The 19,852-nt window shown below is 38.5% G+C and overlaps 2 protein-coding genes across 4 annotated transcripts in view; both read left to right on the top strand.

Annotated features, from left to right (window-relative positions):
- Positions 1-12,554, top strand: part of fnbp1a (formin binding protein 1a) — a 31,371-nt gene extending 18,817 nt beyond the window's left edge. For all 3 annotated transcript variants that reach the window (XM_041788643.1, XM_041788644.1, XM_041788642.1), the window contains 4 exons: positions 3,096-3,241; positions 3,362-3,498; positions 3,619-3,777; positions 11,363-12,554. In XM_041788643.1, the coding sequence (XP_041644577.1) occupies positions 3,096-3,241; positions 3,362-3,498; positions 3,619-3,777; positions 11,363-11,391 (471 nt within the window). In that variant the 3' untranslated portion in view covers positions 11,392-12,554. The remainder of the gene's footprint in view (positions 1-3,095; positions 3,242-3,361; positions 3,499-3,618; positions 3,778-11,362) is intronic.
- Positions 12,555-17,145: 4,591 nt separating this feature from the next.
- Positions 17,146-19,259, top strand: c5h9orf116 (chromosome 5 C9orf116 homolog). Its single transcript, XM_041788525.1, has 3 exons — positions 17,146-17,240; positions 18,377-18,455; positions 18,741-19,259. Exons 1-3 carry the CDS (start codon positions 17,146-17,148, stop codon positions 18,915-18,917), a joined length of 351 nt encoding a protein of 116 aa, XP_041644459.1. The 3' UTR covers positions 18,918-19,259.
- Positions 19,260-19,852: the final 593 nt, after the last annotated feature.

Genomic DNA, 19,852 nt, shown 5'->3' with positions numbered 1-19,852 from the left:
TGATTTGTGCCAATACTATCCAGGTGCAAACACACCTATAACACTTGTCTTTCTCAATGTCTTCTTTGCCTTTTGTTTTGTGTTTAATTGTGGAGTGAAGTTGTGATGCTAGTCTCACCCTTTCACTCAGAAAGGGTGAGACTAGCATCATTTGGGCAAAGTACCTGGATGGGTTGAAGCTATCAATAAGTGGAGCCAGACTTCCTTGTTTGGCTACAATACTGTATTCAGTGGTTTTTTATTAACTACAGATTATTTATATTGGGATATTTTAGTAAATGCTTCAGTAGATAGCACAATCATTTATTATATCACCTTTGTTTATTAAACAAAAAAAAAAACATGGTTTATATGCAGTCTTTGGGAAAGGATACTCCATCCACCCTTTATCTCCACCACTTATCCCATTCAAGACTGTGGGGGCTGGAGCCAATCCTAGTTGTCACTTGGCAACAGGCAGGGTACATCCTGGACTGGTCACCAGTTACTCACTACTCTACCCAGCAATATCCGTGATTGGTGGAGCCCGCTGTTACCTGAAAATTTTAGCTTTTGGATGCTACTACTGACGTAAATAGTAGTGGTAACTTTTGAGCTCTGTGGTGCCGAAAGCAGGCACCATATGTCACTTGCCACCAGGTCAGCCAATAGAAAATCTAGGTTGCAGTAGCTAGGTTTCAACCTGTATAGGGCAGTCATAATGCATATTTCTGACACAAGATGTAGAATTTAAATACTTTGTTCTCAAATGACAAGGACAGGGGCCTCATTTATAAAAATTGCGTAGGATCCATACTAAAAGTGTACATGCGCCCAAAAGCTGAAAATGGCGTGCGGCAAAAAATAATCTGATTTATAAAACCATACGTACGCACACCTGCAAGCACCTTTCCCTTTATAAATCACAGTCCACCTGGAAGTTGCGCAGGTGGATTCATCTCACATCCCGCCCTCTACACACCCACATTTTACCATGAATGGTCAATGCAAAGTACCTCATGAATGTTTTTGTATATAAATAAGCCTGCTGATCAACGGCATTTGATGCTCAATCACAGCAGAGAAGACGAGGAAAAGGAATTTCACGGAGACCGAAATAGAGGTGCTTGTGGGTGAGGTGGAGGCCAGAAAAATTATTTTATTTGGTGGTCACAGTAGTGGCATCACTAATAAAAGAAAGTAATGAGGAATTTCAAACTGATTTCACCCAAATTTGAGCTGGCTCACTGGGCTTCTCTGAGAAGGCAGAAATGAATCAAGCATAACATTTAACCACTAAAGCTCAATTTTCTGTTTTGGAATGCAAGTAAATAACTATAATTTGACATATTAATCAAGAAATAATAACGTGCTTTACTATTTTTTCAGGGGGTTTTTTTGTAAATCAGTAAATTTGAAAATGCATAGATAACAATAATAATTATATTTTAGCATTAAAAATATCATTTGGGGGGGCTGGTGGCCTAGTGGTTAAAGGCACTCCCCATGTACGCAGGCGGCCCGGGCTCAAATCCGGCCCGAGGCCCCTCACCGCATGCCTCTCCCCGACTCTTGACCCCGTTTCTGACTCTATCCACTGTCCTCCTCTATCTAATAGAGGCCCAAAAATAAATCTTAAAAAAAAAATATTTAAATATATATCATTTGGGTTAAAGAGCTTCTACATATTGGTGTATTAACCATTGCAGAAACGTAAGAAATGATTTTGGTAATTACCAGTGCTGTTTATTTAGGGCAGCTGTGGCATAAACCTTACTTTGGTTAGGGTTAGGGTGGTCTAATAAATTTGTTAAGCACTGTATATTGTTAATCATATCAAACACATATCTGTAGGCTAATCCCTGCTGGAAGGAGCCGGTTGCCAGAAACCCCAGAGTAGTCAGCACCTGTATATGCACCAGGATGGCGCAGTTCCGGCGGGTGGTTCTGTCTAACACTGGGCCCAGTTCAGATCCAAGAGCACTGCTCTAGGGAATCTAAATCGGCTTATTAGCCAGTCATCATCATGGGCCTAAAGACTCTCTCCATCCTGATCCTACCATTTGTGTGGTCTTCCAGCAGTGCCAGCGCATCCATTGTGCAGCATTACGCATGAGTGTTGACACACTATTTATATGCTTACTCAGCAATTAGACTGATTGTTACACACCTTGTCACATTTGATACTAATCAATCAGTGCTATCCATCACTCTATATCATTTGAAGATGAAAGTATGATGTGAACATTGTGCATATAGTAGTAGGCCTAATGGCTCACTCAAGGAACACATCTATAACACTGCAGACTTGGGTGTTTATGATTACGCGGGTCTATAAGTCTGATGTGTGATGACATTAAATGTAAGAGATGAAACTGGCTTCAATTCACCACCTCACCATCTGCACTGCAAGTTTCCCCGTCTCCAAAATGTTCATGCGCAAGGATCAAAGTTGACGTACTGGTGTGCACATTCTCCAGCCAAGTTTATTTTTAGAAATCACAACCTTTGCGTGGAAAGTGGCATATGCCACTTTCAAGCCCTGTTTTGTGCGTAAGCAAGCTTTATAAATGAGGCCCCAGGACCCTTACTCATCAACAATACTGTTGAAAGTCCATAAACATAGGTTTTAGCTTAAAAAAGATGGTCCAAGGATTTAGTTACTTTTAAACAATAGATTTATTTAAATATTTATTGACAGAAAATCTAAATGTAGGTTCTAAAGAGGTAGAGCTGTTGACCCCTTGAGAATACTGCAGTGCCACCGACTCTCAGCAGACGGTAAAAATTTCATTTAATATGGCTGTTTTAGATGTTTGTGAATTAGACATGCTTTGGAATGAGACTCATTTCACTAAAAGAGTCCATTTTCCCCCCACAGGGCTGCATAATGGCTATTTAATGCACTCACAAACAGCACCAGAGCACAGAGATTTGCTCTGCAGACCAGCAGGAAGTATTGTGTTTGCTTCATGAATTAGACGTCTTTTATATCTTATGTGCACAGGTTTAGCTGGTCCAAAACAGTGTACTCCTTTTGTGAATCATGGCTTTGGTATTCAAACTGCATTTATGGATACATAGTGCAGAATAACGTGTTGCTTTTAAATTTGTAGGCATGGCTGGCTGAGGCTGACAGCAGACTATCTGATCACAGCAGTAGGAGACAGAGTGGAGGTTGTGGGGTTAATTCCCAGGCGACAACGCCAGGCAGCAGCAGCCTGAAACAGCTTGACAACCGCAGTCCAGCCAGCAGAGAGAGGTATGGCGAATCATCGTTGGTCACTGATAACGTTACATCTGTCTTTAACTAACCTGCCCTCCTGTCTACCAGTCTGTCTCTACTGACCTCCCTCTACCTGTCTTTCTCTCTCTACCTCAGTCCTGATGGCAGCTACACTGAAGACAACAGTGCAGAGCTTCACTTTAAGTCTCGTAGTTCAGAGTTTGATGATGACTTTGATGATGAAGAACCGTTACCAAGTATTGGCACCTGCAAGTCCCTTTATCCATTCCAAGGTGCTCTGCTCAAAGTCCCTGCTCTCTCTCTAAAAACCAGTACATTACTTGACAAACAGGCACTCAGGTTTATCTCCTGGTTCTCTCTGGTCTAAATATGCTTTTGTTTATCCTCTGTAGGTCAGAATGAAGGCACTCTGTCCATGGTGGAAGGAGAACTACTTTCTGTGGTGGAAGAGGACAAAGGTGATGGTTGGACCAGAGTACGGAGGAACCTGGAGGAGGAGGGATATGTCCCAACCTCCTACATCAAAGTCTTCCTAGACAGCAGTGCCAAAGGTGCCATGACCTACATATAACCTACATGTGAACCACATGTGACTTTATGTGACTTTTATATGAACAAATTAATCTACCTTTGACCTTTACATGACCGACTGTACATACTGCAGACCTTCAAAAGATCTTACACAATCTACTATTAAATGACAGGCATGTATACATTATTACATTCAAATGACCCACGTGGAACTTAAGATGACCGATTTGATTACTTATGACTTTTACTTGACCTTCACAAGACTTTATGACCTACATATAACTTTCAAAAGTCCCCATGGCCTCCAAAATACGTCTAGATCTTGTTTCTCAACTGGTGGTTCAGGACCCAAAAGTGAGTCTTGGAGCAAACTTTAGCTAAGAAAAAGTAATGGCAAAAACCTGCGCTTTTATTTTGATTCCAATAGTGAAACCTAATTTTCCTCCTTAGTGGATTTAATTATTAGCCATACTACAGCTAGTTATATTTTGGCTTCCCTCCCACGCAGCTGTAGCTCTGTACATCTTGATATACAGTTCAGTCAAGGCCACTTTATTAACACATGCAATTATTAATTTACACTTATTGCAATTATTATATTTGGCAGTGTGGCTGTTATGGGATCCCCCTGCCCTTCAACAAGTCTATGCAGAAAGCATCAAGCAGGAACAGCACACTTTCTTCTCTTCCTGCACCTACAAGAAAAGCCTGAGACATGAAGGGAAGCAGCATTTAACCCAGAGCAGAGCAGGCATCAGTGACAACAGAATCACATTCATTAAGTCAGATATAGCATAGAGGACGAGCTGGGGTGGAGGACAGTTGCAAAAAGCAGCATGCAGAGGGAGTAGCAAAGCATAGCCACACTAGAACAGTTTAAATATGGCAGCATGAGTGAAATTAGTCAATAGAGCGCTTAGAGTAAATCAGCTGGCTGTCAGCTGATAGGGGCTTGTGTGAGATCAGCTGGTTTTAAATATATGGTGGCGCTTGACTCAATGAATGAAACATTTTTTAAAGACAAACCTGTTGACTCAAAGGAGATTATTGTGTAGTTGTGTTTTATAGTGTTGAGTTAATGAGGCAGTGCTTGTGAGTTTGCTCAGGTTGGCAACTCAAGTGATGCTGAAATCACACCTGGCATCATTATCCAATCAGCTGACAAACATCCTCCCAACTGGCAAGATTTCTGTTCTCTTTCTCTGCTCTGCCATTGTCAGCTCTGCCCTGAATCATTTTGCGCTCTTGCTTTCATCCCCACCACAACTCCAGCATCCACCTGTAGACTCAGATGTTTAAGATGTTGTCTTATTTAAGGGTTTAAGACGCTGTCTTATCACTCTCTTAATTCTCTATGTAAAATAAATCTGTTAGCAGTGATGAGACTGGAGCCTAAATGCTGAATATAAATTATGTCCTCCTGCAATAAATGTTTTAAACTATTACGAAAGTGAGTTGTCTGACTGAGCTGTGATATTTTGTTCTATCTCAGTTACAGACCACTTCATTATTCATGAAATAAATTTGCACGGTTTAAAATGAACAGAAATGTTGGTCGTAATCCGTCATCATGGAGGTGGTGGTAAAACACCAGCTGAGAGACACTGCTCTAGATCACCTACACTAGACTAATATGACTCAACTATGACCCTCACATTTCAGATGATCTACATTTAACCTTAATTTCACATTTCAGAAGCCACATTTGACCTCAGAACGTGACCTTGAAGTGACCTCTACATGACCTCTGTGTGACATTAAGTGACCTCTTGTTAAACATGTACAGATGTTGGTCTTCGACCTTCTTTTATAATCTTAAGTAACCCTGCACTCCACCTGCTCCACCTCTTTGACCTCTTTGAACCTTTACCTTCTACCTGTCAGTGTTAACACATTGGTTGCTATGGTTACAGCAGCAGCCTGTCTGTGTCTATCTGTGCTCTGCCTGTCTATGTGCTGAACTTGAACTCTACCTGATATTTTTATCTGTTTTTGTGGTCTTCTGAGGGAAATGTTAGGCCTGTGTCTGATCTGAGAATAAATGTGAGAGATATGAGAGATTTTACTTGTTAGAGATCTCAAAGGTTGTTGCCAGTGCTGCAGATATTAATGCTGAGGTCAAACTACATCTTTTAAGCACAGTTAAAGCCTGATCTGGCAGTTGCAGGGTTTCTAGACCCATTGGCCCTAAAAATAGATTGTTTTGTCCTGTGTAGTAGTGAACAACAATCAAGGCCACATCTGGGACACCTCAAAACTTCCAACAGAAGGTTGTAATATCTGTGATTATTTTCTCTCTGCCTGGATGATGTTCTTATCACATCCGTGAAGTTGACCAATGAGAGCACAGAGTATTTTGATCATGCAAAGGTTTACACGTGTAAACAAATCAAATGACGGAACAAAGTGAAGTGTTTAAAATGTGTTAAAAGTTGAGTACCATGACTGAGAAAAGAGAACTGTTGGTGAGAAACAGCAGATGTGCATCAGCAACCTAGTGAGAAACTGCTGTTATAGCATATCATTTATTTTGGTGATTGAATATACCAAACAAGTTCAGTGTAGTACAGTAGAATAAAATAGAGCAGTACAATAAAATACAGTTTGTCTGTTAATAGCCTTCTTTCTGGGATTGCCAACATCACCACACTGGTCATGTGGATCAATCAGATACTACCTTGCAGTCTGTCGTGTCTGTCTGCTGAGTCGTGACACCTAATTGTGCCTCTGTGATTGCCTAATCTGAAATATAAAAAAGAGTTTGTAGTCTGACCTCGGTATAACATGAGAGAAAGATGAAAGATTTGCGACATTTATGCCAGGGATGGCTAACAGGTGTGAGATAGGTTTGACAGAAAGTGCAAGAGATGTGAAAATTACATCAGAGATGGTAGACATTTGATAGATGTTCATAATATTAGAGTTGGAAGAAATGTGTAGGCAGAAAAGTTAATGCTATAAGATGGGAGATGTGTTTGAAATTGTAAAAGTTTTGGAAATTAAGGAGTTGATGGAGTTGGAAATTTTGGATAGATGCAGGATATGTGACAAATTTTAGAGGTTGGACAAATGTCTGGATGTTAAAGATATGCAAGATGGGTCAAAAAAGGATGATATCATTATTTGATACCCTTGTCAATACTGCTAAACAAGTCTCTATCAATACTGATATCAATACTTTTCTATTTTTGGGTAAAACGATAAGGAGACAGTGTTTTAAAGATAAGTTCTTTATCTAAACCTGGCTCAAAAAGTAAGAAAGTTTGTGTTTGGTAGATTATCTCTTTGTTATAACAATGCTTCTTGGCAATAAACTTAAAGCGTTAGAAAGCCTGTTTATTTCCATTTTAAATGGTGCCACATTTGTAAGGAACATGCATTTATTGGATGAGCAGCAGAGGTGAGTATGTGGATTGTGCCCATGAAAAATTGCCAAATCTTCTCTGTCAATGCCAAACAACTCATTCCGCCATTGTCACATGCTTGGTGTTTTGGAGGATGATTGAGCTCTGAAGAAACAAGATATATCATCAACTTAGCAATTTATTAATTTGACAAACAGGCGCCTCAGTAGTAAGTTGATAGCAATGGAAAAAATCAACTGTAACAACAACAGTTTGGCATTGGCAGAAAAGATTTGGCCATTTTTTCATAGGCGCGGCTTATATACTCAGCTCTGCTCATCCCACAAATGCATGCTCCTTACAAACATGGCAGCAGTATAAGATTTATTGCAAAGTAAGTAACGGGACTTGCTACAGAGTTTGGATTGGCTAATAATTTGACTTTACCTGACTTTAAAGAGATGGTTTTAGTTTATTAGGGAGTAAGATGTGCAGGAAATCTTCAAGTTGTGAGATGTTAAAGAAGTAATTGATGTTAAGTAGTTGACATACTGTCACAATGTTAGACACGGTCGATGTTTGATTGATGCAAGAGATGTGTCAGAGATTTGAAATATTTAAGAGTTGTTTTAAGGTCATGACTGTAGAAATCCAGTCAGCCACATGTTTTCTCAATAATCACAATATTGCTTCATTTATGACAAATCTAAGTGATTTAAGAACTCTGTAAACCATCATAAATATGAAGTTGTTGGTAGTTTTGTTTTCAGTTGAGGTTTAAAGTTGTGCTATCAGCTACAAAATCAGTGTCCAGACATATCAAACATTTAAAACATAATAAACACATTACACACATTGAATTGAGTGAATGATGGGGGAAAAAAACAAGAAATGTTTGTTAAATGAGCAGCAGATCGACTCGTCCACCATGACACTAAAGATAAAAACTTAGGATTGGAGTGTTTTCACTCAAAGGACAAATGACAAAATATCTGTGTATTTGGACACCTGATTGTTTTTTAAAAGTAAATTCTTGCAATTATTACAAAACTGAAATCCAAGTAACTTTCTTCAACACAAACTTCAGGAGTATAAATTGGATAAATGTGTTGATATACAGGTTTTTATTCCAACATAAACCCTCAGTATCACCTCAAATTTAGTATTTGTTCAGAGCACATTAGATCAGTTTAGTTCGTAGTCATATAAGTATAAAATTTGTGACTTTGCCTCATATTTTATCTACTTCACTCTTTATTTCCATGTGATCATTTACTGAGTCTTACTAGATAATTACTTTTAATGATTAGATTATTGTTGATCTGCTGATTATATTCTCAGTTAAACAACGAATTATTTGTTTTACATAGAATTCAAAAATGCCCATCTTAGTTTGTTTTTGCATATTTTTGTTTTATCAAATACACATATTTCATTTCACTGTGATTTTAGAAAAAACAAATTTGAGTAATTTTGAAAGGAATCCTGCATGCTAAGACAAATTCACTCGATTTCAACATTTTTTAAAAACATTTTAAAAATAAATTTTAGTGTAGGCTGCCAGTGTTGTGCAGTGCATTCTGGGTAGTGTTTTCAGTTAGTTGCATTTTTTTAACCTGATAAGCCAAATAAACTGTTTGACATTGCATGGATTTATTTCACATTCATCTGGGAAACCTCCCATAAAAAGCATTTGGAAAGGGCAGGACTTTCAATAGGGGTGTAACGCTTCATCGATCTGGATCGATTTATCTATTGTTTGAGCAATGATTCAGTCCAATCGATTGAAAGTATAAACATTGATATTCATCGCCATTTTTACCTTATGCTTTTAATTAGAAAGTCCTCCTGCTTGGTTATGACAGTTTCTGCCCATCTACGAGTCACAACACTGCTAGGCACAGATAGCAGGTAATGCCTAGCAGCTGAAGGAGTATTGTGTTTTTTTCCTTTATGTGAAAAGTAACAGATTGTGGTAAATGGGTTCACAATATCATCTGATATCGTTCACAGGTCTCTAAATCGACTTGAATTGAAATCGAATCGTGGCAGACTTTGTGATATCGGCAAATATTGAATCGTTGGTCTGAGAATCGATATCGTATCATATCGTGATGAAACTGGTGATTTACACCCCTACTTTTTAAGAAGTGTTTGTAAGGTGATTGGACAAACGTTCGGTCACATTCATTATGGGCTTTCAGTGTGGCTCTTTGCTCTTGTTTTAATAAAGATATATGGCCTCTTTGTGATAAACCTGCTACTATACTACAGCTACATCCAAGGTAATTGTTAAACCAGCAGCCATTGTATACACCAGCCGACAACTAAACCCCACCAGTAATGATCACAAACTAATGCCGAAGCAGGTCTAGAGAAGAGTGAAAACTTATTTTCCATCATGAAAAACTTTCAGTGCTGTTCTTAGCTTTTATCTAATAAAATCTAATCTAATCTGATTCTTATTGCTGTCTGATACTGTTGCTACAGCTGAGCTTATTGCTACACCAGGGGCAGCCATTATTATCAGCCTGTAGCTACTGCGTCTTCTCCTCAGATGATTGGCCAGACCTGTTTCAGACCTGGCACAAATGTTGTTGATTGGAGCTTTGCAATATGGATTTGCCTGATGACAGAGTCCGAGTCTTGATAATCAGTCTGCTTCCCAGTGGTACTTACCTTGATCTTCAATACATGAACTTCTTCCTTATATCTTATAGTTCTTTCTACTCAAAGTGCACTGGGGTTTGAAGCACTTAAATGCACTGAACCAAATAGTTTTGCCTCCATGTTGACAAAGCCAGAAATAGGTAATTCACAGTTATGGATAAGCAATTATTATCTCCCCTTTATAAAACAATCCTAACAAGCTCTGTGAGTGAAGAAAGTGACAGACAATATAGGAAATATTTCTCAGACACTCCTGGGTCCCTGCCATCTACCTCGTTCCTTGAACCTTGTTCAGGTCTATATCGGCCACAGAGAGGAAAGTAGGAGCAGGAAGGTGACGTAAAAATGATGCACTGCATCCTGCTAACTTTGCAAAGCAGATGAAATCGCCCATTTCTGTGTTTCTCACTGGCCAATCCATCTTGTAAAGCTCCCGTCTGAACCTTTCAGGCCCGGTTAGAAAGTGGCAGGACCAATCAGCGTTGAGGGGCAGTACTTTCAAGCGCGGCAGAGTCGGGACATAAGCAAGCAGTACCAAGAGGCAGGCGCAATGATCGCAGAAGACATTGGCATGGATGCTGCTAAAGCATATGTTTTATCAGAACTTGATGACATTTCTTGGCTAAAAGAAGAACAAAGAACCGCATTGAGTTCTTTTCTTTTCAAAAACAAAATAGTCGTGTACTGGCATGTCTACAGATGCCATGGTTCGCGTTATGTAGTTTTCTGTGGAGTTTACTCCTTCGGTAGGGGCACAGCTTGGTAGCGGCTACATCACGTGTTTTGTTGCTCCAAATGGGCCATAAAGATGTGACAGACAGAACTTTCATCCAATCAGTTTTTTTTTTTTCAAATGCTCTGCCCTTTCCCAAACGCATTCTATGAGTGGTTTACCAGATGGATGTGTAAAACACATCCATCTGGCATGCCAGGTTAGCATCCTGTTGCATCACACTAAATGCTCACAGGTTGTCGCTCCCGTAAGATTTTGTTGCAGATGCTTGCCTGTGTTTCACATGTGTGCTGTTAGAAAGGAAAAAGCAACCATTTGGTATCACTACCCAGAATGCATTGCACAACAGTGGTAGCCTACATGTAAATCCATTTTATGTTCTCAAAATACAGTGTTACTTTGTACAACAAACATAAAAGACACTAACATTAATCTAATAAAGTCAAGTCTTAATAGCCAGGGTTCTTTTCAATACTAGAGATCTGATTTCTGCCTGATCAAAAGCTTCAAACTTGTGAAGATACAGTGCTAAACCTTTGACTTTTGAATGTTTCAAACAAATCTTTCTCTCAGAAAACTGTTCAGCGGCACACCCATTTTTAGCAGTAGTTTTCAACTCTCATAGACATACTCTTGTTGTGAGTAATGTGGTAACAGCAGTACGTGAACACGCAGAATATAGTTTTAGCACAGTTGTCAGTGTTTTGCCAAAGATGACAGCAGTTCTGACCTCCTGTCTCACTCTACCAGCTCTAACATATCTACCTGTCTGTCCCTCTGTCTATCTCCCTGTCTGTTTCTCCGTCTGTCCACCTGTCTCCCTCTCTCTCTGTCCGTCTGTCTGTGTCTATCTTGTAGGCTTTGTGCAGAGTAGTCGACTAGTCTAGCACAGTAATCGACCAGTGAGGACGACTCTCCACAGGAAGTGATGTAAAGGAAAGAGGAGGTCTGAGGAGCTCCAGTGGCAGCTTTTCATTGGACAGTTTAACTGCTGTTGATACGAGATGGAGGAAAACTTCTACTGGTGACTGAGCAATCAAACAGTGATCAGTCAGCTGTGATAACGGTCCTGAATGCAGAGCAGGCATCGAAGTGAAGATCAGACATTAAACACATCCGAAACACTCGAATCCATTCTACCTGTATTTAAGCTTGACCCAGAGGATAAATTAAATCATCACTTGTCAAAAAGTCAGATAGTTTTCACATTTATTTGTCAATGAAGAAATCGTCTCAAGGCTTAGAAAAAGCAATGTGTTACCATTAAAGATGAAGGAAATTCCTAAATCCTGTTTTCTAGTTTTCTAGTAAGACTTCCTTAAATTTTCATTTCACATGTTTGGGCCAAAAATTAAAAAGACAAAAAAGATATTTTTCAGTCAGCACTTAAACATTTGTTCTTTGTGAAAACATCTGAATGTGTTTTGATTCACCTAAACACTGACCTAGCAGGAGGTCAGTATCTATGATGAAAAATTTAAGTTCTTAGTTTAATGTTTGTCAACCCGTTTACTGAGAAGAAACTGTGAAATGGTGGAGAGGACGATCCTTCATGTTGCCCACGGATTAATAAGACATCTAGAGACACCTTTGCTCACCTCACATGTCACATCAGTGAGGTCATGAGGTACTTGGGTGTGTTAGTGCACTCTGAAATCACTGTGGGTATCATCAAATATCATTGTAGGACAGGACCAATGTGAGGGAACTCAGTAAGGAAAAGTTTAAATAGTTCATACTGTGTGAAGTTTTAACTTTACATGCGAGTTAAACAGTTTGAAATTTATTCATGGAGGAGTTGACTGTGTGTAAATAAATTGTAGCTGCACAGGTGTAGCCCTGCCCCCTGTGTACCTGTTGAAATTTGTCCCACCCCCAGCTTATCCAGCCTATATTAGCCCTGCTTTCCTGGTCCCTCCTCCTGCTTGTTGATCAATGATCATGCTATTGACTGATTGTGTGAAATGTGAAACTTTTTTATTTCATAGTGATATATGATTAGCTATTGATTTTTTTATTGAGACGTGAGACTGCTGATCACGCTCTTTTCAATTTCCTGTATGTTAAACTTTCAAAATAAACTTCACTCTGAATTGAAGAATCATTCTTTTAGCCTCCTTTTGTCAAAGTCTTTTGCTAAAATGGCTCTTCAAGCTGATTTGAGTTAAGTTTTAGTCTACGATGATTTGACCAAGACGGTCTGGCGGTTGACTGTTGATATCAGACAGCATCTCTTAGGCTGTTACTGTGAGACACCGCATCTGTCAGAATGGAAATTAAAACTTTCCAAATAATATATGATTAAACTTTAGGTTACATCATGGTAATGGTTAAGGTAAGGGTTAGGATACCAAAAGTTAAAAACCTGACCTACAAAACCTTATTGCAAATTATTTAATAAATCCAAGTGAAAAAAACTCATCCTCAGTGAAAAACTTGATGCTTAGCTTACATAGCTCCATTAGCTGTGTAAGCTACATGGATTACTATGAAGCTACAAAGCTAATGTTAGCTACATAAGTTGACTGTTATCAACATAATTTATGTAGCTACGTTACCTTTAGCTTCCTTTTGTAAAGCTCACATTGCTCAACCTAACTTTGCTACATTGGCTTAGAGCAGGAATTCCATTTTCACATTGCCATAAACTGAAATAAAATCAATATTTTGTCTAATTAATATATTGTTGAAAAAAAATTTTCCATCCAAATTAGGATTTTAGGCCTTTAACTGTGAGATTAGTCCCTATCACCTCTACTACAGCCAGCCACAAGGTGGCCATTGAGATATTTTAGCTATATATTTCTGGGGTCTTCTTAATGCTGTGTCATGATTGGCTAAAAACACATGCAGGAAACAGATCTTCTGTAAAGATTCTCAGAGGGAGACCTTGCACTCCCGAAGAGCATTATGTGGAAATTGAGGCAATAAACTGCCACTTCAATCAAGATAACAATTATGAGTATATGTTTACCATGCCAAATTACAGAAATACTAGAGTGCTTCTTGTCTGATAAGCTGCTCTGTTGAAGGTTTTATCTAAACTTCCAGAAAAAAAGTTAAACAATAGCATGCCATATTTTTGCCCTCTCAAATTTTCTCAATTTAATAATCCTGTGGGGGCCGGATGGGAAGCCACGGGGGGCCTGATGTGGCCCCTTGGCCTCCAGTTGATGATCACTGGCTTAGGGAGTAACTACATAGCTAGCATAGATATGTTAGCTTTAGCTAAAGCTTACAAAGCTAAAATGACTGTTCACAACTCTACTCTCTTCTCTACTCTTTAAAACAGATCTATATTTAAATTACCACAGAGTTAGACCTTTTTCTCAGTTTTATTTATGCAATGTTGCTTAGTCTGTAATCTTTGTAATGTGGTTATTTCATGAATGTAACTGCCAGACTTTGTTTAGCAAATAACATTGTTTTGGTGTGCGTGTGCAGATGAAGTAAAATGCTGTAGAGGTCAGGTCAGGTATGGGGGCATACGCTGTTTCAGCACTTTGCCACATCAACCTTGGTCCTGTACTGCTCTGGCCTCTTGATGGCCATCCTCCAAGTCTGTGCCATGCAACATCTCTCCAGGTATCCTCCCAGCTGACCCCTCAAAGATGTCAGCCCTGGTTGTCTGAGCCAGCCCACTTGGTCCTGAGCGCTTAGTATGCAGTGTGTTGGAACAGGCAGGAACAACAATACACAAAAAGAGAAGTTGTCACAAAGGAGTCTAGCCGGTGCCTCTGGCTGTCAGTCAACAGGCCTCACAAGAGCATAGTAAGACTGGGAGGACCAAGTGGGCTGACTAAAAGAATCTGACTTTTGTTGGCATGCTCAGCTACTGGGAATGTCACATCATCTAGCCATCACTTCCCCATGTGTGAGGTCTGCAGTTGATCTTAGTCTTGCAGTCAACAGTTCAATGGATTACACTGCCAAGGTAGGTAAGCTGCTCTACAACTTCCATATGCTCACCATGCACAGACACAGATCTGATGGCAGCATCCAAGGCATCACCAACTGCCTGGATCTTTTTTTTTTCTTTTCTTTTTGGTCCAGGAGACGTGCATTTCCAACATTTCAGCTTTGCCATTCAGCAAGTTAATTGCCACTACAAGGACACCTACAGTCTCCACAAGGATCCCAGCATCATCAGGGTCTACAAATCCCTTGCAGTGCTAACAGGAAGGAGCTGGAAGTGATGTTAGAGATGAAGCGTCACCAGGTAACCACAGTTGTGCTTATATCAAACACAGCACTGGCTCTGTCACCAAACTCCTGGAGAGGACCTGGACTCTCCTATTGTGAAGTTGCCATGGGTGAGAGGCACAAGGCAGGTGTAGGGATACACACAGGTCCCCCCAGCTAAGCATCACAATGTTGGAGTTTTCCTCAGAGAGTAGAGGAGGGGTAGCTCCTCTACGGCTTCAAGTCTTGGAGGAGAAGGCTCTGATTGCGTATGTATGTGCACCAAATGGCAATTCATAGTAGCTTTGACACAACTGCAAGGAGACCCCAGAAGAGACCCAGAGCTCACTCAAGGTATATACAGTGTATATCCCTTCTGGCTAGGGATCATCTTGGTATTGCTCAGGAGACACTGGAAAATGTAACAGTTGAGACGAATGTCTTTGTTGTTTAACCTGATGCCACCACAACTGGACCGCGGATAAGAGTAAGATATGATGGATGGATGTACGAAGTGATATATGCTCAATATTACAACTATTAATTCAACTACAGGTCAGACCTATCTCCTCTCTCCATCCGTCACGTTTTCTGCTGTAACTCTACTTGTTGGTTCAAACACATAAACAAAAAATAATTCACAGCTGCAGATTTTGCAAGTACTTAATCTAGTTATTTGCATGATGAAAGCACCCAGGGTATAAGGTGTCACCCAGAATACAAAATCAGAGGATATATCAGCTTTTAATGACACTGCACTTGTCTCTGTTCTTGGGATGAATGCAGAATATGATCCCACTTCTGCCTGAACTCATTTGTGTCCATCTCATACAGTGTTTGTCTGACAAGGCTGACCTGGTGTGTTCCATAACCTGCCTGATGATGGGCCTACTGGGTCTAACATGTACATGAATCCTCTTACAACAAAGCGGCTAACTCCTGATACATTTTAAATTTTTCCTCCAGTGTTTTTGCCACATTGGAAAAGGTGGGATGAACAGAGCTTGAGTCCTACCTGGCATTCATAGTGGGCACAATTTTGTTCTACCTCAGCAAGAATCAGCACAATAAATACCTATCTCTGATAAACTTGTATGCAGAACAGACACATGCACATTTCTTTGATGATGTACATAAGATTCACACCTTCACTTTAACTTCTTTCATCTATCACTGCCTGGCAGAGGGACTTCTTGCCATACTTTGAGCCTGTAAACCAAAGCTGTGTAAGCCTGAAGACCCTTGCTCAGGCTACAGAGAGGTAAATGATGTCCTCAAATGAGGACAGTGTGTCTGTTTTACTGAATAACCCAGTAAAGACACGGTTGCGTAACACAATATGGGCAATTCAACCAGATTGGTTCATAAAGAGAGTCAGAAACTCCCTCAAAGAAATAAGATTTTTTTATGCCTGCATATCGATAAACACTCAAGGTAAACATTTCTAAAAAAAAGATTTCACTTAAACTACGCCTTTTCCAAGTTTCCTAATATTTTTGTCTCATAAAATTTGTCACAGCTGAAAAAAAAGTTGATAAAAAATCTTTAAAAGCTTTTAATGTTTTCAATCCACATACAGATACTTAGTCAAAGACATTTTCATATATATTTGTTTGTATTCATTACACACTTTTAAGGGTTTTTTTTTACATTTCTCTATTTATTATACTTTTATGTAAAAGGCATAATATAATTTGAACAATTTCAAAGTTAAGGATTCATTAGGATTTATTATTTTTGATCACTGTTTTTAAATAATTGTGTCTTGTTTTGTTTTAAATGGTCATTTCATAGTTTTTAAATTTATTGTCCAGCACTTTGGTCAACTTTGGTTGTTTTTAAATGCGCTTTGTATAGACTGAATAATATATACCACCTATAGAAAGGCCTGGGTTTTTTAACATGATCAACACTACACTGAGAGCTGGTCAGTATAAAACTGGCTGAGTTAGTCTATATAAGATTAAGTGCATCCTAAGAAAGAGTTCTTTTCTTATTTTCTGAAATTAATTTGGGTAAATTGAATAATTAATTACATTGTTTAATGGCAGCAAATAGGCTGTCATTAAATCTTATCTGTCACCTATTTTTTCTACAATCCGGTTAGTAGGCCTACATGAATTGTTGTTTAACACGCTACTTTATCACTTCTCGCGTTAATAGCTATCGATAAAGCACACTGAACTAGAAAGATTATTAATCACAGATATCAGTTTTAGCTAGCCTAAAGAAACTTAAAGCACTTTGAGGTAAGATTAGATAAACTTGCAGTGTTCCTTTTATGGAGCGTCTTTGCTAATTTTACTAACACAAGATATTACACGACATTCATCTACTTTTACCTGTAAAATGTTTATTCTCCGTCTTTTTATATGATCTTGCTTGGAGACGAATGACGTCACATGTCTCCTAGCAACCACTGTGTTGTTTGCAACTGCGGTTCTCTGGTTCAGTCAGCCATGGAGGACCAGACAATTCGGACGTGTGATGTTTACAGAACGGACCCGAACCTGCCATCCAGGTTCAACAACCCCGACTGCTTCAAAGGTTACAGGTAAACAACACCTAGCCTACAGTCTATTGAGATTGTTCTGTTCTCGTCACACCAAGGGATGGACTATCAAACCGAGAGATTAAACACAAACTATCAACGGCGTAAGAGTCATGGGAAGATACCTACCTTCCCGCTTACTATCGGTTCATTATACATTATCCCACTTATTATGAGCCATTTATGACAGTATTGAACTGTGTGTTTGTGTTAGCTTTCTTGCTAAGAATCAATAACATGATAGCCGTACATCGCTGCATCGCGGAAGATTTTCTCCCAACTGAAGAGAGTAAGAAGGATATTTGGAGCAGGACCTTTGGGTGACTAAAACAGCACATTTTAGAACTGATTTGTCTTTTTTTAGACAATTTAACATAGTTTTACTCAAAATTAACTTCTCATATACTTTATCTGTCCATCATTATAAAACATGGTTAAAGATTCAAATCTTTTAAAATTATCACTGTATGTTTAAAAATCATTATATAGGTCATACAAAGTAATGCTCTTTTTTCCGTACAAAGCACAAAATAACATTTCAATTAAAACATTTTGTTGAGGTTAAAAAATCATTTTATGTTCCTGTGAGGGGTTTTATGAATAAGCCTAAAATTACTATTGAGGCATGTTTGAGACACCAAAGCAAAGCAGACAATTAGCATTAACTTTGGTTGTTTCTATATAGTTATATCAATATTTAATACATTGATATATATTTAATTATATATATATTATATATATTTAATTATTTAAATAAAAATGTTTGAGATAAGCCTCAATATCTAGAACTAAATTGTTTTTTCTGTTGTATCTGTGATTCCCAAACACAAAATAAGTGTCTAAATGCTATTATGGTCTGGTGGGATCTAAGAGGTCATTAGATTTTTTTATATTTATTTCAAATGTAAACTTCCTTATAATCAGGAAGTAGTGAATTGAAAAAAAAAACATTTGAGAAACCCATCCTGCTGTCATAATATTCAGTTAAAAAAAATAAGAATAAAATATACAACAGAGCCATGTAATAAGAGTTAACAAGACAGACTGTACTACATGTATTGTATCTATACTGCTACTTACTTTGCTTGTTATAATGATAATGAAACGCTGCAGCTGTAACTCTGCTGTGTGTTTTTCAGTGAGAAAAAGAGTAACCCACTTTATCGAACATCAAATCAAACATACGGTGGCAAGAAACCAACTGTGCACGAGATGCAGGTGAGAAACACAGATGATAGAAGCAGACGGGAGAAAAACAGATATGAGACGAATGGAATCAGCTCTTTTGTGGCCGTGTGTTTCTGTTGGTCCTGTGCATTTTTCATGCTTTTTATGTCCATTTCAAATCAATTAATTATTCCTAATGTTGAAATAAAAATTAAGTTTCAATCAGAGGAGCCAGCTCTTTTTGATCTAAACTATTAAATCTGTCATTTTTTCAACAGAAGCAGTGAATGTGTTTAAAGTGAAAGTCCAACAGTTTCATCTGTCTGTGTGTTTCAGACTCAGTTTAAAGGAACCTCTAGAAAGTTTTCAGAGGCAATGCTGAAGAGCGAGATGTACCGTAATGACAGCTTCAACACATCATTGGACAGGAGCGCAGTGACGATTTCCACAGCAACCCAGAAAAACAGACTTGACCGCCATTACTATTATCAGTGCCTTGATGGAAACAAATAGTGATGGAACAGCTTTTGATAAACAAAAACTTTCAACAATGATGATTAAAAATAAGAATGGATGGAAGATTTAATTTTATAGAGTTCAAATACTGGTGACACTTGACACTTGAGGAAGCAAAAATTGTTACTCATTCAGAACAATAAGTAGTTAATGATAAATCAGTCTCAGAACCCATAAGCTGTGTCTGGTAAAGATAGGGACTCTGAAAGTGAGAGTGAACTTGGTTATTCCAGTGTAGCAAGCAGTCAGTAATGAAGACCTTGGGCTAAGACTTCCTTTTACAGTGTTTCATTATTTACAGTCCAATTAGCAACTTGCTCAAAAATGAAGCAAAATTTGCCTCCCAAGATACATCTGCAAATAGATCTCATCATTCCTTGGTTCATTTAATCCCCCAGAGGAGATTCTGCTCATCTGCTTCAAGAGTTTCAGTTTAACCATAAACAGCCAGTAAAACTTATGACTTTACTCTGGCTTATTTCACTGATTTTAATCATAAAAAATAATCAAAAATGCTTGTGATTTACTTGCAATTATTGTGAAATTCAAACTTTGTTAAGTGTGTCCTCCAAAAAACAAGAACAACTTTTAAACCATTCAATTGTTGAATGGAGGATAGATTGATTATTTCTGATGCTTTTCAGATAGTCAGGGAAACTAAATGTTGATTTGCTTTCATGACACAGTGACAAGAACATTTACTGTTGAGGTTAAATGTTTTATCTTGAACTCCACTTGCATATACCTGTCCGTTTATAGATAGAAATTAATCCTGTTTGATTACCACCAAGCTGAACTGGGATGTCATACCTGTTTTTCCTCTTCATATTAATTTTTTAAAATCTTGTTAAGCTGATAGACCAGATTCCATGTCCATCATTTGGCAGATCCCCCTTGCAAAGCTCCAAACTGAAATACTTCTGTCCAGTTTG

This window comes from Cheilinus undulatus, linkage group 5 (assembly GCF_018320785.1).
Source record: "Cheilinus undulatus linkage group 5, ASM1832078v1, whole genome shotgun sequence".
NCBI lineage: Eukaryota > Metazoa > Chordata > Actinopteri > Labriformes > Labridae > Cheilinus > Cheilinus undulatus.
This window is presented reverse-complemented; position numbering and strand designations above follow the sequence as displayed.